The 23,710-nt window shown below is 45.3% G+C and overlaps 1 protein-coding gene across 4 annotated transcripts in view; it reads left to right on the top strand.

Moving 5' to 3' along the window:
• The window catches only part of LOC145355302 (phosphatidylinositol 3-kinase C2 domain-containing subunit gamma-like), a 232,168-nt gene that overhangs the window by 62,762 nt on the left and 145,696 nt on the right, over window positions 1–23,710 (top strand). For all 4 annotated transcript variants that reach the window (XM_080207240.1, XM_080207237.1, XM_080207238.1 and 1 more), the window contains 4 exons: window positions 129–240; window positions 459–538; window positions 3,378–3,441; window positions 10,302–10,424. In XM_080207240.1, coding sequence (XP_080063366.1) covers window positions 129–240; window positions 459–538; window positions 3,378–3,441; window positions 10,302–10,424 — 379 coding nt within the window. The remainder of the gene's footprint in view (window positions 1–128; window positions 241–458; window positions 539–3,377; window positions 3,442–10,301; window positions 10,425–23,710) is intronic.

Raw genomic sequence — 23,710 nt, 5'->3', positions numbered from 1 at the left:
TAAACTGCAGCATTTGTGGACAAATGAAAGATTTGCTGGTGGTGTAAAGAATTGATGTGATTGTATATGTCAGATTTTCCCATGCAAAGTAGGTTATCACTGTATATAATTTAATTTTCTTGGTCTAGTCCTTGTACTTTAGGGAGTCATGAATGTCTGCAGCAATATCTGAAGCTTGGTAATGATATCCGGCTTCAGTTACTTAGACACAACGATCTGCAAAAGCCTTTGGCTCGAACTGTAAGTGATTATTTTGCTCAGAACTTTGCTCATGCTCCATTTTTATTTTATGTCATATGTACTTTGTAATATTTTATTTTATATAGTCTTGCATTTTTATTCTTTTGAGGCAAAGGCTCAATCTTAACATAACTTTACAGATGTTCTTTACTGTCAATCCTAATATCAATATCACGGGGATGAAATTTAAGGCTGATTAATTTATCCTAAATTAACAGATGGGAGATGACCAGAGTCCATCCACTCTGCAACAAACTGAAACCACAGACGATGGAGCAGGCAAAATGAGCCCCTCAAGGTAAGGTAATTTTATTTAGAATGTAGAACGTAGAACATTACAGCGCAGTACAGGCCCTTCGGCCCTCAATGTTGCGCCGACCAGTGGAACCAATCTAATGAGCCTCTAACCTAATCCAATATTATCCATGTGCCTATCCACTGACCATTTGAATGCCCTTAAAGTTGGCGAGTCCACTACTGCTGCAGGCAGGGCAGTCCACGCCCTTACTACCCTCGGAGTAAAGGACCTACCTCTGACATTCGTCTTATATTTATCACCCCTCAATTTAACGATAGAACATAAATTCATTTGTTCATTCATTTGGAAGGCATGGGCTTCACTGGCTGGCCAGCATTTATTGTCCATCTCCCAAGTTGCCCTTGGAAGGCAGTTAAGAGTAAAACCATATTGCTGCAGCTCCGCTGTCGCATGTAGGCCAGACAAGGTGAGGACAGCAGATTTTCTTCCCTAAAGGATAATAGTGAACTAGATGGGTTTTTATGACAATCAGCAATGGTTTCACGGTCATCAGTAGATTCTTAATCCCAGATATTTTTACTGAATTCAAATTCCACCATCTGCCATGGCAGGATTCGAATCCGGGTCCCCAGGATGTTAGCTGAGTTTCTGGATTAATATCTAGTGATAATACCACTAGGCCATCGCCTCCCCATGGCACGTGGGCATCACTAGCTAGGCCAGCATTTATTGCTCATCCCTAAATACCTTTGAGCAGGTGCTGGTGAGCTGCTAGTCCATGTGGTGTAGGACACCCACAGTGCTGTTCGGGAGGGAGCATTACAACCCGAGTGTGAGCGTTGTTCAACATCGTTTTTGAGCTTACCAACAAGGCTGGTTAAAGCATTTGCAGAGGACTATCTGAACTATCAAAAATAAACTCAGTGGGTTCTAATTTATCCAATTACTTTTGGCTACTAACACCTTTGATCCAGATTTTCAAAATCCTGCCTAAAAGCTACACTGTATTCAGCATTTAAAGGTTTTCCCTTGTAGTTAAGCGCATCTTTATTGTCAACCCTTCAAGGGATCATTGTGGGCCAGCATTCATTGTCCATCCGTATTGCCCTAAGGAAGGAGTTGCTTTCTTGAATTGTTGCAGTCCCTGTGGTGTAGGTGCACCCACTGCGCTGTCAGAGAGGGGTTCCAGGATTTTGATCCGGCAACAATGAAGGAACGGCCGACTATATTTCCAAATCAGGAAAGCGAACTTGCAGGTGGTGGTGTTCCCGTGTATCTGTTTTTTCATTGATTTTTTTTCTTTGTCCGAGCGTAATTTAAGTTTGTTTACTTGGTTTGACCCGAAAGATCGTGGGGCATGGGTGTCACTGGCTAGCCAGCATTTATTGCCTAGGCCTTGAGAAGGTAGTGGTGGAGTGCTGCAGTCAGTGTGCTGTGAGCTGACCCACGTTGCCGTTACGGAGGGAATCCCAGGATTTTGATCCAGTGACTGTGAAGGAACAGCGATATGTTTCCAAGGATTGTGAGTGGCTTGGAGGGGAACTTGCAGGTGGTGGTGCTCCTATCTGCTGGACATATCTTACAAAGGACAGGATTCTGCCATCTCTGTAATGCATCCTTGTCTACCCTTTTTCTTCTCCCCATGCCTCTCTTACCCTTCCAATGCCATCTCCAACCTTCTGCTGCAGTGATTTACACAGGGCTGTTTCCAATGGGACTGCAACCCTCCAATTTCTTACCAAATTTCCAGTTCATGTGTCACCAGGCTTTCACCTTTCTATCAGAACACATGCCAATCCCATAATGAAACAGATTGCCCGTCACCCATCCCATTTCTACCCCGTGTCACTTAACTGATGGCTGCTGCCCAAGAGGTAGGTGCACTGACAATGATGTCTTTGATCATACAGCATCATAGTGGAGGCACTACAGGTGCTGGGAGCTCACACCAAGCATGTTAATGCTCAGGACCAATATCTGCTGACCCTTGGGCCTCTCAGTTTGGGCTAACACTGGTGGAGCAACAGATGCCTTTTTCTCAAATGAGCTTTATATACATTTCCAGTTTCCATTTTGCAATTTGATCATGAATGACAGAATTATTTTAATTTGAGTTGCTACGATATGACAAATGGTTGCTATTTCATTCCCACTCCATTTTTAGGAGGCTGAGGGGAAACTTGATAGAAGTCTACAAAATTCTAAGAGGCATAGAATTCTGTATGAATACGGACCACGAAAGCGCAGCCTCCCAATCCTTCTGACCTTTTGGGTTTGACGCAGGAGGTATCAGAAAAGTTACCACAGGGATAACCGGCTTGTGGCGGCCAAGCATTCATAGCGACGTTGCTTTTTGATCCTGATAGACAATTTTGATAGACAAAATTCGAAGAGGTATGGATAATCAAGAAGCTTTTTTTCCCAGGGTCCATGACAAGAGGACAGAGGTCTAAGGTGAGGGGGGTAAATTTTTCATACACAAGGTGGTGGGTGCCTGGAACCCATTGCCAGTGGAGGTTGTGGAAACAGGCGTGTTAGCGAGTGTATCTTGATAGACGCATGAATGGAAGGCGAACCGAGGAATAGAAACCTGCGTGTCGGCACAGGCTTGATGGGCCGAAGGACCTGTGTTGCTCTTTTAGCGTTAAAATCCTTCACCAGGGTCTTCAAGATAACCTGCAGTAAACAATGTTTTGTGAACCTGCCCATTGAAAATTTCAACGGGCTATTTTAAACCCAAGTTCCGTCCCCTATTCTTTTTCCCCTCACTTTTACAGCCTTAAATTTAACAGCTTTTCAATAAAACGTTGTCAATCTGTGTCTCTTTCCTGTTTATGGTCTTGGTGGTACTTAACTTTTTGAAACCTCATTTCCACAGGAAAGCCCTGAGTTCAAAGCTCGAAAGCTATCAGCACGAGGCAAAGATTTTAATATCCAGTCAGGTAAGGTGGGAGAATGTGAAGCAGCCTGCTGTACGTACGCAGCTGTGGAGTTTATCTGAAGTGGCGATACAATTGGAGCAACTTGAAACAAGATGTCTCCTTAATTCAGTGGCCCTCATTAAACAAGCTCCGCGTGCTTGGAGAATAATATGATCCCCGACCATGTAAGCCCTCTAAATGATTCCTTAATAATAGAGAGAGCCTGTAATTGCCATGGACTGATCCGTGAATTAGATTATTCAATTGCTGGGACGTACTGCAATTTAAATGAGTTCAGAACCGTGCAGGCAGAAGCCATGAGATTAATTTTACTTTTGAAACGGTTCGGACTGCCTTCTGCTCTATTCTTTAATATGTTGTTGCTTTGTGCTGTGTTTGGCTTTTGCGCAAGCCAGCACTATATGTGCCTAAGCAGCACGTTTGGAGTGTGCAGGCTGAAGTGTTATACAACATGGAATCTGCAATAAGAGTCGATTCCACCAGCACGGACCATCTCAGGAATAATTACTGCTGTGGGTTTGGGAAGGATTTATGTTTCAACCACTTCAGACTGGAATGGGCAATTGAATGAAAAAGAATGAATTCTAATTGCGCGCACACACATTTCCTCCTCTTAGTTTATCACGTGCTATTAAGTAAAGGCTGGCTTGTCTTTGTAGTGCGTTCATTCTGCAAGTTGTTTTCTATTCATTCATGGGATGTGGGCATCTCTGGAAAGATCAGCATTTATTCCCCATGAGAAGATGTTGGTGAGGTATGGTCCCTTTTAAAATGTAATGGTTGTGCACAGCTTTTTTTTTAACAAGGTTAATGTGTAGTTTAAGGGAATATGTTAGACCAAGTCACACAAAGGGTTAACTGTAACAGGCTATAATGTCAAAAATAGAAATGACATAGTCATGTGATCCTGAGAGTCGATTTGATTTATTATTGTCACATGTACTAGTATACAGTGAAAAGTATTGTTTCTTGTGCGCTGTACAGGCAAAGCATGCAGTTCATAGAGAAGGAAAGGAGAGGGTGTAGTATTACAGTCATAGCTAGGGTGTAGAGAAAGATCAGCTTAATATAAGGTGGGTCCATTCAGAAGTTTGGTGGCAGGGAAGATGATGTTCTTGAGTCGGTTGCTACGTGACCTCAGACTTCTGTATCTTTTTCCCGACGGAAGAAGGTAGAAGAGAGAATGCCGGGGGTGCGTGGGATCCTGGATTATGCTGGCTGCTTTGCAGAGGCAGTGGGAAGAATCGATGATTGAGAGGCTGGTTTGCACAATGGACTGAACTGAGGAGAAAGCAGCATGGAGAGGAGCTAGTGTAGGGAAGGTTATGTCAGAGAGATCTTGGCCTGCAAGTGCACAGGTCCCTAACGGTAGCGATACAGATGCATAACATTGAAAACAAAGCATACGTAATGTTCTCCTTCATTGGCAGAGGTATAGAATACAAAAGTAGCAATATAGTTGTGGGTTTTCTCTGGGTGCTCTGGTTTCCTCCCACACTCCAAAGATGTGCGGGTTAAGTGGATTGGCCATGGTAAATAGCCCATTAGTGTCAGGGGGAATTAGCAAAATAATTACATAGCATTAAGGGGATAGAGCCTGGGTGGGATTGTTGTCAGTGCGGGCTCAATGGTCTGAATGGCCCCCTTCTGCACTGTCTGGATTCTGCGATTCCATAATGAATCTGCAGAAGAAACTGAGGCCGCAACTGGAGTATTGTGTGCATTTCAGGTCATCACATTACAGGAAGGATGTCATTGCTCTGGAGAGAGTGCGGAGAAGATTTACTAGAATGTTGCCAGGGCTGGAGAATTCTATCGATTAGAAGAGACTCGATAGGTTGGGGTTGTTTTCCCTTGGAACAGAGCAGGCTGAGGGCTGACGGAATTGAGGTATACAAAATTGTGAGGGGTAAAGAGAGGGGGCAGGATGGACATGTTTCCCTCGGCAGAGAGTTCATACGGAGTCATAGATTCAAGCTAAGTGGCAGTAGGTGTAAGGGAACATGAGGAAACGGTTTTTACACAGCGGGTGGTGGGTGTCTAGAATTGGTTGCCTGAGTTGGTGGTGGAGGCAGTGAGCCTAAACTCATTTAAAAAGTACCTGGATCTGCATCCTAAGCGCTGTAAACTGCAGAGCCACGGGCTGCATGCAGGAAGATGGGATTAGAAATGGCACTTGGGTGTATTTGGGTCAGCATAAACAAGATGGGCCAAATGGCCCCTTCTGTGTTGTATCATTTTTATGGTTCTATAAGGCCATTCAGAAGATCCTGGCTACTATCATGTGACTATCTACTTCATATTGGGTGTGCTCTCCTTCTCCAGTATCACATTAACCCTTGCTATGTTGAACACTCTTGTACTACAGGAGAGCGTTGCTAGCGGGCTTCCCCTGGGTAAGGTTATTAGGCGTTTAGTACCTGATTGAGTGACCCAGTGTCAGGAAAGTGGGTTTAGCTCAGTTGGTTTGTAATCCAGATTGTCACCAACAGCAAGGGTTCAATTCCCGTACCCACTGAGCTCTTCACGAAAGCTCCACCTTCTCAACCTTGCCTCTTGCCTGAGGTCAGGTGAGCCTCTGGTTAAATCACTACCAGTATAGTTAACTGGGACTATGGCAACTTTACCTATCAGGAAGGGCAAGGTTGGGGCAGCTGAAATCCATTTCCCTGCCCTTGATTCCAGAGCGTTTTAACCTTTCCTCCTTTCCTTTGCCACCCCCCACGGCACACGCACACAGCCATACTGCCATCACCCACGTTTGACCTGGGACCTGACAATGACTCTGGGCTTCAGGAGGGTATCATACTAACAGCTGCCACAGCCTTCCCATGTTTGCATGGTTTCTTTGATGAATGTGGCCTGTCAATTGCCTGAGTGAAATAATAAGGTGGGCCTTCCCCAAAGGAGGTGACGTGGGGCTCTCGCTCATTCTGTAGTTAACAGCCGGGCTTCCTGTTACCTCCACAAGATTCTGCCTACTAACATTTGGATGAAACATTAAACTAAGGCCCAGTCCGCTATTGTAGAACCCCTACATGCAGAAGGAGGCCATTTGGCCCATTGAGTCTGCATCGACGCTCTGACAGGGTATCTTGCCTAGGTCCTTTCCCTGCCCTATCATGGTAAACCCACACATCTGTTTGGCTAATGCATCTAGCCTACACATCTTTGGGCACTAAGGATCAATTTAGCGTGGCCAATCCACCTAATCTGCAAACCTTTGGATTGTGGGAAAAACTGGAGCACCTGGAGGAAACCCATGCAGACACAGGGTGAATGTACGAACTCTACACAATCACCCAAAGCCAAAATTGAACCCAGGTCCCTGGTGCTGAGGCAGCAGTGTTAACCATTGTGCCACCATGCCATCTCAGGTAGGTGGTATAAAGACCAGGGCACATCTCTTATAGTGGCCTGGCCAATCTTCTTTCTCTCCCTCTTGATCATAATCAAGAACCATTTCAAGTCAGTTGTAGTTCCTTAGACAACACCTTCCAAACCCACCACCACTCCCATCTAGAAGGACAAAGGCAGCAGACACACGGGAGCACCACCACCAGCAGGCTCCCTTCCAAGTCATTCACCATCATGACTTGGAAATACATTGCTGTTCCTTCATAGTCACAGGGTCACATCCATCCCCAGCACAAATCTATCCCCAGTACCACTCTGGGCGTATCGACACCACAGGGACTGCAGTGGTTCAAGCAGATAGTTCACCACCACCTTCTTGGGGCAATTACGGATGGGCAATAAATGCTGGCCCAGCCAGTGACACGTATACCTTGTAAATAAGTTTTCTTTTGAAGTCTAAAATCAGTGGGGTGAATTTTACTGTCTTGCCCACCATGGGCATTGTAACTGGTGAGGGGTGGAAAAGCCTATTGACCTTGGGTGGGATTTTTCTGGTTTCAGGACGAGCGTGGGTAGAAAATCCCACCCAATGCCTTTGCCACAATATTCCCATCATGCGATCATTCAGACAATCCCTTTTCGTGCTATCCTTCTTCCTCAGACTGGTCCCTAAGTCAGGTACATCAAAACAATAGCGCACGATTGCTAAGCATTGTGCTACATTCTGTTTGACCCTGTCATTGCTGCGCAGTTCCCAGTCTGTGCGCATTCTAGCAGGAAAGCTAAGCTGAGGGTAACTGGAGGCAGTGAGACGGTAACTCGATCTCCTTCTCCCTGGCTGTACAGTAGCAGTTTAATAAGGCTGGAACCAACCGGCAGAGAATGATGTGTGATGATGAGAGACCTACAGGTCGTTTGTGGGAGTTGATTGATGCCTATAAAGGACTTGGTCCGTTCTTTATTGGCGCAGTGAACTGCAAATAAAACATAGCTGTCGAGGAAGTGGGCTGGATGGCATCTGGGTGATGGAGTGCATGCCTTGATTGACAGTTGCTTTATTCGGCTTGCCTATTGTGCTGACGATGTTCGGGTTTGTGTGGTTGCAGTTTGAATCCAGCTGGTCTTGCAGTAATTGAGTGGAATACAGGGAACTGATTCAGTGTTTATTTTTTTTTTATTATTAATGAAAGCAATTGCAGAGATGAAGCAGCAACAAGATTGCACACTTCTACATGACAATCATCAACACTTTTTCATTTAAAAATTGCACCAACGCATAATTTTGCATGTGTTAATGTCGCTATCTAATAGCCAATTTATTAAGATATATTTGGTAACTTTTGGCTCAAACGTTTCCTGAGATTGTTTCACGCTGGAGTGTAATAGATCTTTGAACGTTCCTCTCAAGTCTGAGAATCTAAATAGTGATTTATCATTCCGATGCAGCTTGTTACATGTTTAATTTCTTTAATAAATGAGAGCCGGGCAGCTGAATGTGTTACCATAACAAAGCTTCAGCTCTGGGAGCTGGGTTCAAAGTTCTCTAATGGGTTGAAAGAAGACAGCTACAAATGGAATGTGTTTGGACAGGCTGCACTCTGTCTCTGATGGATTGTGTCCGCAGAACAGCAATCTCAGAAGGATGGTATCAGAGGCTTTCCGAGAAACATGTTGAGTAAACACGTTGAGTAACCACGCTGCTGTAGCACAAACTGGGTGGATCATTCAGGTCCCACAATGGTCTGAGCTGACTCGCCTCCACTGATGTGGGTTAGGATTGCCCTATGTACATTATAACCGGTTTCACTGTCGCGGCGCTATTAGGATGAGATGGGGCCAGAAATCCAGGTTCCTGGCCATAGATCCATAACCATAGAGTTCCTACAGTACAGAAGGAGGCCATACAACGTGGGAGTCAATGGCCTAGCTAGGCTATTAATGCAGAAACATAGCTAATGATCTGGGGACCCAGATTCGAATCCTGCCACAGATTCAACAAAATATATCTGGAATTAAGAATCTACTCATGACCATGAAGCCATTGTTGATTGTTGGAAAAGGCCATCTAGTTCACGAATGCCCTTGAGGGAAGGAAATCTGCAGTCCTTACCTGGCCTGGCCTACATGTGACTCCAGCACCGCAGCAATGTGGTTGACTCTGAACAGCCCTCCAAGAGCAACTAGGGATGGGCAGTACATGCTGGCCAGCCAGCGACGCCTATGTCCCATATAGGAATAAAAAAAATTTGGCCCATCAAGCCTGAATCGACTCTCCAAAAGAGCATCTTGCACAGGTCCATCCCTGTCCCTATCCCCTTCGCCCCATGCATTTAGCATGGCAAATCCAACTAACCTACACATCTTTGGACTAAGGGAGGAAATCGGGGTACTCGGAGGAAACCTACGCAGACATGGGGAGAATGTACAAACTCCACACAGACAGTCACCCTAGGCTCAAATCGAACCTGGGTCCCTGGCGCTATGAGGCAACAGTGCCAACCACTATGCCACAGTGCCTTTCCTTGAGTGCTACCCAATGGGTTTGAACTTGAAAACTGAAAGTTGGCTGAGATCCCTCCCTCTGGATGAAAACGCTTGACGACACAGTTAGGAGAGGCAAACACCTGAGTAAATCTACTGGCTGACTTTGAGTCACGTTCCACGGACACACCACTGAAGAAGGAAACTGTGAGCGGTAGAGAGGAGATTCGTTGGGAATTAGAACAGTGCGCACAGGTCCTCTTCCAAGCTTGAGTTAAGCCACACCTTTGGGAAATAGCAGCAAAGAGAGGTTTACTCCATTGTTGCTTCATTGGCTGGGGACACTTGAGGCTGAAACTGCTGTCCACAGATCTTATTGTTTGTTATATCACCAGATAGATACATACTTAAAACCATCTAGTGCGTCAATAGAATCACACCTGGAGTGAAACACCAAAGGCTCGCACTAATGCCAAAATCAACTAAAGTTGGGGTTAACTTTGTAACAGACTTTGGAGTTTCTGATCTGGCCCTGATCTAGAGAGAAAGTTGCACTTATATGGGCAAAGAGTGAGGGAGTGGGATTAACTGGATTACTGTTTCAAAGAACCATCGTAAACTCAATGGGCCAAATAACTGCCTTTTATGATAGATTATGTATGATTCTATAATTATAATATTTGACAGAGAATTACAGATTAATGCAATAGACTTGCATCCACCAGTATAACATGGTGCACAGTAATGTTTTTGACTTAGGCATTAACTTAAAAGTTATCCAGAATGCCTATAAACATGGTGAACATATTTTTTTAAAAAAAGGTCTGGGTATGTGATAAGGAACATCAGAGAACCTGCTGGAAAATACACCCTGAGATGAATCAGGAAAGGGTTTAAGGGCATTCCCACAGGGAACTCCTTCAATGCGATTTTGAAAGTTCAGTTGCTCTGGTTACTGTCGTTGATGAAATCTTCACTCCTTGAAGATGGGAAATCAAAGGCTCTCTTCTGCTCTTTTACAGAAAAGCACTGGGCGTGTGGTGGAGGAGGTGAAGGCCATTTGCTACATGCTTTCATCTGTGGAAACAAAGGGAATAACTGAGGCCATTAAGCAGCTGCAGTCCGTTGTTCTGCAGCAGCAAAAGGTACTGTTTGAATCAAATCAATGTCGAGTTAATTAGTCCTTGTGCACTGATAAAGCTAAGATCTAGTCGTGGTTAGCTCTGTTGCCAGAGTGTACCTCTGTCATATTGGACCATAAGTGGGAAGTTTTCCTGTGACACCGCACTGTTGATTCTGTGGCTTGTGTTCTACATTGGGAGTCACATCTCTCAAAATCACCACAATTGTTCTTCACAATGAAGCTTCCTCCAGAGATTAACCACTCCAGCTGATTAGAGGCAGCCATGTCTCTGTATACACTACTGAATTACTGGTGTCAGTAATGTGACACTGCTTTCAGCCAAGTGAGACCTATACTTGGGCCATATTAGACTACTGAGCTTCATTTCATAGTGTCATTGCAGCACAGAGAGAGGCCATTTGGCCCATCAAGCCCATTCCCGCTATCTGCAGAACAATCCAATTAATCCCATTCCATTGTTAAATATTTTGTTATGATATGTCAAGTCCATTTGTAATGATTTGGCTGGACAACTAGATAATAATGCATATTACGTCTATCTTTGGTTTGCGTTATTATTGTCACATGTATTGGGGTACAGTGAAAAGTATTGTTTCCCACACGCTATACAGACAAAGCATACCGTTCATAGAGAAGGAAACAGGAGAGTGCAGGATGTAGTGTTACAGTCATAGCTGGTTAGGTGCATTGACCTGAGCAGGTGCCGGACTTTGGCGACTAGGGGATTTTCACAGCAACTTCATTGCAGTGTTAACGTAAGCTTCTCCTGTGACTCATAAGTAAACTTTAACTTTAGCTAGGGTACAGAGAAAGATCAATTTAATGCAAGGTAGATCCATTCAAAAGTCTGATGGCAGCCAGGAGGAAGCTGTTCTTGGTTCGGCCGGTACATGATCTCAGAACTTTGTATCCTTGTCCCGATGAAAGAAGATGGATGAGAGAATGTCCAGGGTGCATGGGGTCCTTAATTATGCTGGCAGCATTGCCAAAGCAGCGGGGAGTGTAGACAGAGTCAATGGATGGGAGGCTGGTTTGCATGATGGATTGGGCTACATTCATGACCTTGGACAGAGCAGGAGTCATACCAAGCTGTAATACAACCAGAAAGAATGTTTTCTATAGTGCATCTGTAAAAGTTGGTGAGAGTAGTAGCTGACAGGCCAAGTTTCCTTCGTCTTCTGAGAAAGTAGAGGCATTGGTGGGCCTTCTTAACTATAGTGTCAGCATGTGGAGACCAGGACAGGTTGTTGGTGATCTGGACACTTAAAAACTTGAGGCTTTCGACCATTTCTGCTTCATCCCCATTGATGTAGACAGAGGCATGTTCTCCTTCATGCTTTCTGAAGTCAATGACAATCTCCTTTATTTTGTTGACATTGAGGGAGAAGTTATTGTTGCCGTACCAGTTCACCAGATTCTCTATCTCATTTCTGTACTCTGTCTCGTCATGATTTGAGATCTGACCCATTACGGTGGTGTCATCGGCAAACTTGAAAATCAAGTTGGAGGGGAATTTGGCCGCACAGTCGTAGGTGTATGAGGGGTATAGTAGGGGGCTGAGAACATAGCCTTGTGGGGCACCAGTGTTGAGGAAGGTCATGGAAGAGATGTTGTTGCCTATCCTTACTGATTATGGTCTGTGAGTTCGGAAGTTCAGGATCCAGTTGCAGAGGGAGGTGCTGAGGCCCAGGCCATGGACTTTGGAGATGAGTTTCAAAGGAATAATAGTGTTGAAGGCAGAGCTATAGTCAATAAATAGGAGTCTGACATTGGTGTCTTTATTATCTGGCTGTTCCAGGGTTGAGTGCAGGGCTAAGGAGCTGGCATCTGCTATGGACCTATTACAGCGGTAGGTGAACTATAGTGGACCCAGGCAGTCCGGGAGGCTGGAATTGATTCATGGCATGACTAATCTTTGGAAGAACTTGATAATGATGGGTATCAGAGCCACTGGACAATAGTCATGAAGGCACGCTGTCTGGCTTTTCTTTGGTACTGAGATGATTGTTGTCTTCTTGAAGCAGTTAGGGACCTCAAATTGTTGTACTGAGAGGTTGAAGGTGTCTGCGAATATCTCTGCCAGCTGATTTACACAGGATCTGAGTGCTTGTCTGGGTATCCCATCCAGCCAGTCATTTTCAATGGGTTTCCCTTCGAGAAAGCTGCTTTGACATCTGCAGTGGTGACCTCAGATACAGGTTCATCCGAGACTTCTGGGGTGAAGGATGTGTTCTTGCTGACCTCTTGCTCGAAACGTGCATAGAATACATAGAGCTCATCAAGGAGGGGTACGTTGGAGCCGGTGATTTCTACATGCCTTCATCTTGTGGCCTATTGTGTCCTGCAGACCTTTCCATATTCGGCAGGGCTCGGTGTGACTAGCCTGGGGCTTTAGCTTAATCCGGTACTGTCTTTTGGCAATTTTGATGGATCTCCTTAGATCATATCTGGTTTTCTTGTACAAGTCAGCATCGCCTGACTTGAATGCCTCTGACCTGGACTTCAGCAAGCAGTGGATATCCCTGTTCATCCGTGGTTTCCGGTTGGGGAACATGTGGATTTGCTTCTTTGGCACACAGTCTTCTACACACCGATGAAGTCAGTTGCTGTAGTGATGTACTCACTAAGTTTGGTCGCATCGTTTTTAAGTGCTGACCAGTCCACTGACTCCAAGCAGTCCCATAGGAGATTGGTCCGAGGAAGCTGACAATTCCCACTTCAGTTTTTGCTTGTGAGCCGGGAGCAGGAGCACAGCCTTGTGGTCTGACTTGCCAAAGTGTGGGCTGGTCATAAGCATGTTTGATATTTGTGTAGCAGTGGTCTGGGATGTTTGGGCCTCTGATGGAACAGGAGACGTGTTGGTGGTAATTTGGTAGTACACGCTTGAGTTTGGCCTGATTGAAGTTCCCAACCATGATGAACAAGGACTTGAGATGTTTTGTCTCAAGGCTACTTGTAGTGGTGTATATTTCATTCAGTGCAATCTTCACGTCTGCATGGGGAAAGATGTAAACTGCCATCAGGGTGATGAAGGTGAACTCCTACAGAAGGTAGGGGGGCAGCATTTTAGCATCAGGTATTCTGGGTCCGGGGAGCAGAAAGTTGCCAGTGTTGCTACGTCTAGGCACCATGAGGTGTTGATTAGGAAGTAGACCCCACATCCTGTAGCCTTGCCTGAGGCCATTGTACAATCCATTCGATGGATTGACAAGTCCTCTGGTTGTAGGGCACTATCCAGTGAAACACAGCAGTCCCTCAGTTCTCTTAGGAAAGTGAGTCTGGCTTTGAATTTGTCGAGCTTGTTTTCTAGAGATTGGACATTTGCCAGGAGTAAGCTGGGGAGTGGAGCCTTTGCGACCGCGTTTTTTCACTGTCTAGCTTAAACACATTGGCACGCACAGCTGCCTTTCAGCACCAGAGTCCCGGGTTCGATTCCCAGCTTGTCTGAGCGGATTCTGCACATTCTCCCTGTGTCTGCATGGGTTTTCATCCAGGTGCTTCCGTTTCATCCCACAGTCCAAAAGACGCGCTGGTTAGATGAATTGGCTGTGCAGAAATACTCCCTCAGTGCACCCAAACAGGTGCTGGAGTGTGGTGACTAGGGGATTGTCACACAGTGGTTCCAATGCAATGTTAATGTAACCCGACTTTGATTTGTTAAAGTTACACTAATAATAAAAATAAGCATACATAGGATTTCAAGGGATACTTCAATCGAACTGTGGTTTTTTTTTGCCGGGAAAATGTACTGGATCTCGTGTGTATCCTGAGTCTCTCCAACACCAACTCGCTTTAATCTGTCATTCCTGCTTTGTCTGGTGTCAGTTATCACTAGCGAGGCCATGATTATATGGACCATGTCAGAATGTCCTTGACACGTACGCACATCTCAGCGTTCAAAATGATAGTACTTTCTGCACACAAACCTCCTGACAACTCCCGCTGTGATGGAATCTGTCCGTGTACCAAATGATATGATGGGGACCCAAAGGACAGTTTTGTGGGAGATGACAAGGGCATCATTACAGTGGGAAAGATTCAACTAAATTATTGAGGAATTCACAAGTATGTGTGATACAGAGACCGAGGTGGCAGATGAAAATGGCTGCATTTTGCAAAGCTTTTCTCCCAATGTGAAGCCTCATTCAACATGATATTATTTATTTGATTTAATATTGTCGCATGTATACAGTGGAAAGTATTGTTTATTGCATACCATACAGACAGAGCATACTGTTCATAGAGAAGGAGAGGAGAGAGTGCAGAATGTAGTGTTACAGTCATAGCTGGGGTGTAGAGAAAGATCAACTTCATATAAGGTAGGGCCGTTCAAAAGTCTGATGGCAGTGGGGAAGAAGCTGTTTTTGAGTCGATTGCGTGTGACCTCAGACTTTTGTATCTTCTTCCCAGTGGAAGAGAGTAAGTCCAGGATGCTTGGGTCCTTGATTATGCTGGCTTCTTTCCCAAGGCAGAGGGACAGAGTCAATGGATGGGAGGCTGATTTGCGTGAAGGACTGGGCTACATTCACAGCCCTTTGTGTTTCTTGCAGTCTTGGGCAGAGCAGGAGCCATACCAAGCTGTGATACAACCAGAAAAAATGTTTTCTATGCTGCATCTGTAAGTGTTGGTGAGAGTTGTAATAGTCGTGCCAAATTTCCTTAGTCTCCTGAGAAAGTCGAGGCGTTGGTGGGCATTCTTAACCACAGTGTCAGCGTGAAGGGACCAGGACAAGTTGTTGGTGATCTGGACACCCAAAAGCTTGAAGCTGTCAACCATGTGCTACAAAGTGGCAAAGACTAGTGGGAAACTAGAGGATTGAGAAATCTTTAAAGGTCAACAGAAAGCCACAAAAGTAAAAATAAAGAAAAGTAAGATGGATTATGAGAGTAAACTAGCTCAGAATATAAAAACAGACAGCAAAAGTTTCTACAAGTATATAAAATGAAAAAGAGTGGCTAAAATAAACATTCGTCCTTTTAGAGGATGAAAAGGGGGAAATAATAATTGGAAGTGAGAAAATGGCTGAGGCATTGAACAGGTATTTTGTGTCAGTCTTCACAGTGGAAAACACAAATAACATGCCAAAAGTTGATGACAGGAAGGTTGTGGCAGGTGAGGACCTAGAAACTATCATTATTACAAAAGAGGTAGTGTTGGGCAAGTTAATGGGGCTAAAGGTAGACAAGTCTCCTGGTCCTGATAGAAAGCATCCCAGGATACTAAAAGAAATGGCGGGGGAATTAGCAAATGCATTCGTGGTAATTTACCAAAATTTGCTGGACTCTGGGTAGGTTCCCACAGATTGGAAACAGCAAATGTGGCGCCAATGTTTAAAAAAGGAGGTAGACAAAAGGCAGGTAACTATAGGCTGGTTAGCTTAACTTCTACAGTAGGGAAAATGCTTGAATCTATCATCAAGGAAGAAATGGCGAGACATCTGGATATAAATTGTCCCATTGATAAGACACAGCATGGGTTCATGAAGGGCACGTCATGTCTGACTAATTTGGTGGAATTCTTTGAGAACATTACATGTGCAGTGGACAGTGGGGAACCTGTGGATGTGGTGTATCTGGATTTCCAGAAGGCATTTGGCAAGGTGCTGCACCAAAGACTGCTACAAAAGATAAAGGTGCATGGTGTTACGGTTAATGTATTAGCATGGATGGAGAATTGATTAACTAACAGAAAGCAAAGAGGGAGGGTAAATGGGTGTTTTTCTGGTTGGCAATCAGTGATTAGTGGTGTGCCTCAAGGATCAATGTTGGGATCACAATTGTTTACGATTTACATAGATGATTTGGAGTTGGGGACCAAGTGGAGTGTGTCAAAATTCGCAGATGACACTAAGATGAGTGGCAGAACAAAGTGCTGCAGAGGTGCTGAAAGTCTGCAAAGGGATATAGATAGTTTGAGTCGGCAGGAGTTTGGCAGATGGAGTACAATGTTGGTAAATGTAAGGTCACCCATTTTGGTGGGAATAACAGCAAAATGGACTATTATTTAAATGGTAAAAAATTGCAGCATGCTGCTGTGCAGAGGGACCTGGGTGTCCTTGTGCAGGAATCTCAAAGAGTTGGTTTGCAGGTGCAGCAGGTAATTAAGTTGGCAAATGGAATTTTGTCCTTCATTGCTAGAGGGATGGAGTTTAAAAACAGCAAGGTTATGTTGCAGCTGTATAAGGTGCTGGTGAGGCCACACCTGGAGTGCGGTGTACAGTTTTTGTCTCCTTGAGAGAGGATATACTGGCACTGGAGGGGGTACTGAGGAGATTCACTAGGTTGATTCCGGAGTTGAGAGGGTTGGCTTATGAGGAGAGACTGAGTAGACTGGAGCTATACTCATTGCAATGCAGAAGAATGAGGGGAGGTCTTATAGAAACATACAAGATTATGAAGGGACTAGATAAGATAGAAGCAGGGAAGTTATTTCCACTGGCGGGTGAAACTAGAACTAGGGGGCATGGCCTCAAAATAAGGGGAGCCGGTTTTGGACTGAGTTGAGGAGAAACTTCTTCAGGCAAAGGGTTGTGAATCTGTGGAATTCCCTGTCCAGTGAAGTAGTTGAGGCTGCCTCATTAAATGATTTAAAGGCAAGGACAGATAAATTTTTGAACAGTAAAGGAATTAAGAGTTATGGTGAGCGGGCGGATGAGTGGAGCTGAGTCCACGAAAAGATCAGCCATGATCTTACTGAATGGCGGAGCAGGCTCCTGCTCCTAGTTCTTATGTTCTTATCTCCACTTCATCCCCTTTGAGAGAGACAGGAACATCTCTCTGGCTTCTTGAAGTCGATGATTATGTAGTGTGGAGAGGGCAAGTAGAAATTATTCTCCGGAAAACAGGAGGTCCACATGAACTGAGTGTGACACCCTCCCTCTCTGCAGTTCCTACCCTGTGCTTCGGTTTGTAAATGAATCTGGGGACTGACTAAGAAGAAGCTAACTGCAAATTTTCTTAAAACAACTCCAACGAAGATTTAATTTGTTATCAAAAGGGATCGATAACATTCTTTACAGTTTACAGCAGCTGAAAACATCAGACAATAATTGCTCTTGGTCACTTTTGAGAATTGCGACGTCAATGCACTCGCTTGGAGACAACATAGTTCTACATTTTGCTCAAAACACCTATTGAGCCATTCAGAAAGCTGACAAAATCCACTCAGCCAACATTGGCCCAGATAATTACACTAAATCACTGAGTGCTCTTGCCAAATAGCTGTTTGGAAATGGGTACACAAGCAAGAGTCCTCTGACAGTGGCCTTGCCTTATTGTTGAGAGCAAGCCAGAATGAATCCTCTTAAAAAGCTTTTATATCCAAAATGCGGTAAGGGGAGATACAAGGTGCTTAGAAATCTGAGATTGCATGCATGTCGAGGTGATTTGACATTTAAATCAAATATACTGAAGCACTTCCAGTTTTTAAAAGCAAAACCACCAGCTGAGTTCTGCTGGAGGTAAGTCTGTTTTTAGCCTTAGATGATTCAGGATGAAGCCTAAACCACAATGCCCTCCAGGGTCATACAACCAACCAGCTGATCCTTCCTGTCTCAAGCCACAACTGAAGCCTATTTGGTCTGCGTTCTGGAGAACAGTAGATGCCCGTGCTGCTTTCTCCAGCAGGGAGTCAGTAGCGTCGGGAGAGGAATGTGTGGGGAGAAGAAATCAGAGCAGGAAGGGGCAATTCTACCCCTTGGTCTGCCATTCGATTGTCAATCTTCTCCCACAACTCCACCTTCCCAACCTGTCACCATAATCCCTTTACTTAATGTCCAAAAATATTCATTCATTGAGGGCGGTGCATTTGTGGAGCTCACTGCCCCATGGAGTCCGAATCATTAAGTGGTTTCAAGGGGAGATTGATACATTTCCGATTTTTTTTTCAATGGGTTAAAGGGACATGGGGAACAGGTGGGGAGATGGATTTGGGAACAGGGGAGAGATGAGCCATGATCTGATTGAGCCAGCTCTGCCATTCAAACGGCTGAATGTGCCTAATTCTGCTCTTAATTCCTCTGTTCCTATTTCTGGAATGTACTTGATTCAAGAAATTGCTCTTCTGTTGAATTCCAAATGGCCAAACCCTTACCTTGAGAATACAGCCCCTCGTTCTAGACGCACAAGCTGGGGGAAAGTAGCCTCTCCCCCATCTACACTGTCAATCCTTCTTCAAAATGAGATCATCTTGAACTCTTTAAAAGCCTGAACATAGGCCCATTCTCTTCAATCTTGCCTCAGAGGATAGTTCCCTTTGACTGAAATATCTTTGGAAAAAACCCAATACTTTGCCCTGCTGCATCACTCAGTCTCAACCAAGGCCGAGGTAGGGGAAGCGATGGCCAAGTGTTATTATCACTAGCCAGTTAGTCCAGAAACTCAGCTAGTGTTCTGGGGACCCAGGTTCGAATCCTGTCACAGCAGATGCTGGAATTTGAATTCAATTATTGAAAAAAAATCGAAAATTAAGAATTTACTGTTGCCCATGAAACCATTGTTGATTGTGGGAAAAACCTATCTGGTTCACTCGTGTCCTTTTTGGGAAGAAAATCTGCTGTCTTCACCTGGTCTGGCCTACATGTGACTCCAGAGCCACAGCAATGTGGTTGACTCTCAACTGCCCTCTGAAATAGAACATAGAACATTCCAGCGCAGTACAGGCCCTTCAGCCCTCGATGTTGCACTAACCAGTGGAACCAATCTAATGACGCTCTCACCTAAACTATTCCAATATTATCCATATGCCTATCCACTGACCATTTGAACGCCCTTAAAGTTGGCGAGTCCACAACTGCTGCAGGCAGGGCATTCCACGCCCTTACTACCCTCTGAGTAAAGAACCTACCTCTGACATCCGTCCTATAATTACCACCCCTCAATTTAAATGGACGAGCAAGGCACTCAGTTCAAGGACAATTAGGGATGCGCAGTAAATGCTGGCCAGCCAGCGACACCCACGTCCCACGAATGAATAACAAAAAACGAATTAAACAAAAGCTACAGATGGAGGTACGTCTCATTTTGCAGGATTGGTTATGAATAGATTTTTTTAATGAATTAATTGATCTCTTACTCATTGTTCCTTTGAGCAAAGCCAACAGATTAAGAGTGTTTCCTGACAAAGCTGTTAATAAAATTATAAGGATTTGTGGGGAGGATAATCCAATTTCTCAGAATTGCTTTGCTGCCACAGCGTCACCTGACCAGCAGCCAATAGAGTGGCTGGATTGTAGGGTCAGCCATTGATGCTCTCCCCAGTGGGTCACTGACGGCAGGGTGACTCCGAGCTGCTGGTTTGTGCTGCCAAAGTAGCTGCCCCCTCAGTGGCAATGCATTTACACCGAGGGTCCCACCTATCATCTTAAACCCTTCCTGCTTCATCGCCACATCATTAAAATGCTCTTGTGAGGAAAAATTCTCTAGCTTTGCTGCTTCTGCCAGTTAGCCATATAAATACTGCGGCTACCAGAACAGGTCAAAGGCTGGTAAATCCCGTGGTGAGTACCTCAGTTCCTGATTCCCCAAAGCCTGTCCACCACCTACAAATCATAAGTCAGAGGTACAAAGGGATACTCTCCACTTGCCAGGATTCTGACTGCAGCCCCAACAACACTTGATAGAATCACAGAACCTCCACAGTGCAGAACGAGGTCATTCAGCCCATCGAGCCTGCACCAACAATCCCAACCAGACCCGATCTCCATAACCCTGGATTGGGTGGCATGCCTTATGAGGATAGGTTGAGGGAGCTGGGTCTTTTCTCCCTGGAGAGACGAAGGATGAGAGGTTAACGTAACATAAGAACATAAGAAATAGGAGCAGGAGTAGGCCATCTAGCCCTTCGAGCCTGCCCCGCCATTCAATAAGATCATGGCTGATCTGGAGTGGCTCAGTTCCACTTTCCCGCTTTCTCCCCATAACCCTTAATCCCCTTGTCTGTCAAAAACCTATCTACCCGTGTCTTAAATATATTTAGCGAGGTAGCCTCCACCACTTCAACGGGCAGAGAATTCCAGAGATTCACCACCCTTTGAGTGAAGAAGTTCCTCCTCAACTCCGATCTAAACTGCCCCCCCTTATCTTGAGGCTGTGCCCTCTAGTCCTGCTATCCTTTCTAAGCAGGAAGAATCTCTCTACCTCTACCCTATCCATCCCTTTCATTATCTATACATCTCTTTGAGATCCCCCCTCATCCTTCTAAACACCAACGAGTACAGACCCAGTCTATTTCGTCTCTCTTCATAGTCTAACCCCCTCATCTCCGGTATCAGCTTAGTGAACCTCCTCTGCACTCCCTCCAAGGCCAAAATATCCTTGCATAAGTGCGGTGACCAAAACTGCGCACAGTACCCCAGCTGCAGCCTCACCAGTGCCCTGTACAGTTGCAGCAAGACCTCCCTACATTTATATTCTATCCCCCTCGCTATAAAGGCCAGCATCCCATTCGCCTTCTTGATCACCTGCTGCACCTGCAGACTGGGTTTTTGCGATTCGTGCACAAGGACCCCCAGGTCCCTCTGCATCGTAGCATGCTGCAGCTTTTCGCCCTTTAAATAGTAATCCCTCCTACTATTATTTCTGCCAAAGTAGATAACCTCACACTTGCTAACATTGTACTCCATCTGCCAGGTCCTCGCCCAGCCTATCCAGATCCCTCTGCAGACTTTCCACACACTCCACACAGTTTGCTATGCCACTCATCTTCAAGTCATCAGCAAATTTTGTCATCCTACAAAAGGTGACCTGATAGAGGTTTATAAGATGTTGAGAGGTATAGATCAGGTGAATTCTCAGAGGCTATTTCCCAGGGCTGAAATGGTTGCTACGAGAGGACACAGGTTTAAGGTGCTGGGGAGTAGGTACAGAGGAGATGTCAGGGGTAAGTTTTTCGCTCAGAGGGGGGTGGGTGAGTGGAATCGGCTGCCGTCAGTGGTGGAGGAGGTGAACTCGTTGGGGTCTTTTAAGAGACTTCTGGATGAGTACATGGGATTTAATGGGCTTGAGGGTTGTAGGTGGGTCTAGTAAGTAGGGATACGATCAGCGCAACTTGTGGGCCGAAGGGCCTGTTTGTACTGTGGTTTTCTATGTTCTATAACTCCATTTATTTACCCTGCTAATCCCCCTGATGCTAAGGGGCAATTTAACCTGCATACCTTAGGACTGTGGGTGGAAACCAGAGCACCTGGAGGAAACCCACGGAGGCACGGGGAGAACATACAAACTCCATACAGACTGGCACCCAAGGCTGGAATTGAACCCAGGTCCCTGGTGCTGTGAGGCAGCAGTGCTAACCGCTGTGCCGCCCACAGAGTTCCTCTCTGACCAAGAAGCCTAACACTATTCAGGGCAAAGCAACCTATGCTTGTTTGCTATCCCTCCATCACCGACATAGAGTGGCAGCAGTGTGTACTGTCTACAAGATGCACTGCAGAAACTCACCAATGTTCTTGAGACAGCAACTTCCAGATCCACGGCTACTATTGTCCAGAAGGACAAGGGCAGCAGGTACCTGGGAACACTATCACCGGGAGGTTCCCCTCCAATTCGCTCACCATCCTAACTCGGAAATATTCCTTCATTGTCACTGGATCGAAATTCTGGAAGTCTCTCCCTAACAGCAGCGTGGGTGTATCTACACATCAGCAACCGCAGTGGTTAAAAGAGGGCAGCTCACCGTCAACTTCTCAAGGGCAATTTGGGGAATAAATGCCAGTGACGACTGCATCCCGTAAATAAGTTTTGAAAAATTGGTGAAGAGGAGTTAAAAGGTCATTGATTCATGTGGCAGTTTCGGGGAGGCGATGGCGTAGTACTACTATTCAGTATTCAGCACCATTCGGCCTCTGATTGGCCAGCGGGTTGGACATTTGTATCTGGGGTCCTTGATCCAGGGTGACCGCCTGCTGATGGCCTGTCAAGTGCCTGAGTGAAATAAGATGTGGCCGTCCCAATAAGAAGCGCTGCCAGGCTTTTGCCAGCTGGCAGATGAGGTCCCTGTTACCTCCAGAAGATTCCACCTGATATTTTGGGGCACGCCGAGAGATGTGACACAGATGCCACGTTCGTGAAATACTTCCCCAAAATCTTTACCGTACTGCAGTTAAATTCTTACATGAACATGAGCACAAACAGAATAAACTGCTGTCGGGCAATAAGTTATACATTGCAGCCCTTGGCCTGGTAAGTGAATAACACTTGCTGAAGGGTCTGGCCATGAATTGTGAGTGTTTCAGCCCTGTCAAATAATCTGCAGCTGGTTAGGTTTAGTTGGTTTTACTAGATATGGGTTGTATGTGACTGCCCTTTGCCCCGCACCCTCACCGTTGATCTCCTGACTCATAGAATCTCTACAGCACAGAAGAGGGCATTTGGCCCGTTGAGCCTGCGCCGACTCTTTGACAGAGTATCTTACCCAGTCACTCTTCCCTATCCCGTCCCTGTAACCCCACACGCTCGCTGTGGACAAGGCATAACTTAGCCGATTTCACCTAATGTGCAAATCTGCGGGAGGAAACCGGAGCACCCAGGGGAAACCCACGCAGACACCGGGAGAACGTGCAAACAGCGCACAGACAGTCACCGAGGCAGGAATCGAATCCAGGACCCTGGCGCTGTGCGGCAGCAGTGCTAACCATTGTGTCACTGTGCCACCATACATCTCTCAACCAATCAGAAAGTGAAAACACTCTTCACTTCCTGCTTGAATGACTCTTGGTAGTATCACAACCAGCCTCATGTCCAATGTTTCTTTTATAATAGTAAATAACAAATGTTTTCTATTGTCCCTCTGATTTTTCAATTTGCTTTCAACGGTTCTATGAAGTTTCCTGAAAAGTGCCCTCAGGCCATCCTGAAGATTGGCAACCATAACAATGCAAGGGATTGAAAGTTATTCTTGGGTGTTGACTAGTTCCTATTCTCCAGGTTTAAATGGTGAATAAATAGAGATTAAAATGGCTGCTCTCTTTCATCAACCAATTATACGTACAATAGTGACACATGTCTGACAAGTAGATAAGCAGCAAAGAACAGGCTATGATTAAATATTCTTGAACACATCATTAAGTTGCCTGCCGTGATTCACATACCAACTAACCGTATAAACTGTCAAAATGGCCGCTCATTTTAGGCCTGAACATCTCAAACTGGCCACCAGGTGGTAATCTACCATTGGCTGAATTGGGTTGACAATCCAAGTGTAATTTTATGTCGGTGAGGAAATTTTTAATCGTGTTTTTGTCCAAATACCCACTTCCCTCATAAAGAAGGGGCCAACCCTGAAGCTTA

Source organism: Carcharhinus amblyrhynchos, chromosome 19 (assembly GCF_965287045.1).
Source record: "Carcharhinus amblyrhynchos chromosome 19, sCarAmb.v2.hapA, whole genome shotgun sequence".
In the NCBI taxonomy this organism is placed as follows: domain Eukaryota; kingdom Metazoa; phylum Chordata; class Chondrichthyes; order Carcharhiniformes; family Carcharhinidae; genus Carcharhinus; species Carcharhinus amblyrhynchos.
The sequence above is the reverse complement of the archived record's forward strand: the minus strand, read 5'-3'. Positions and strand labels throughout refer to the sequence as shown.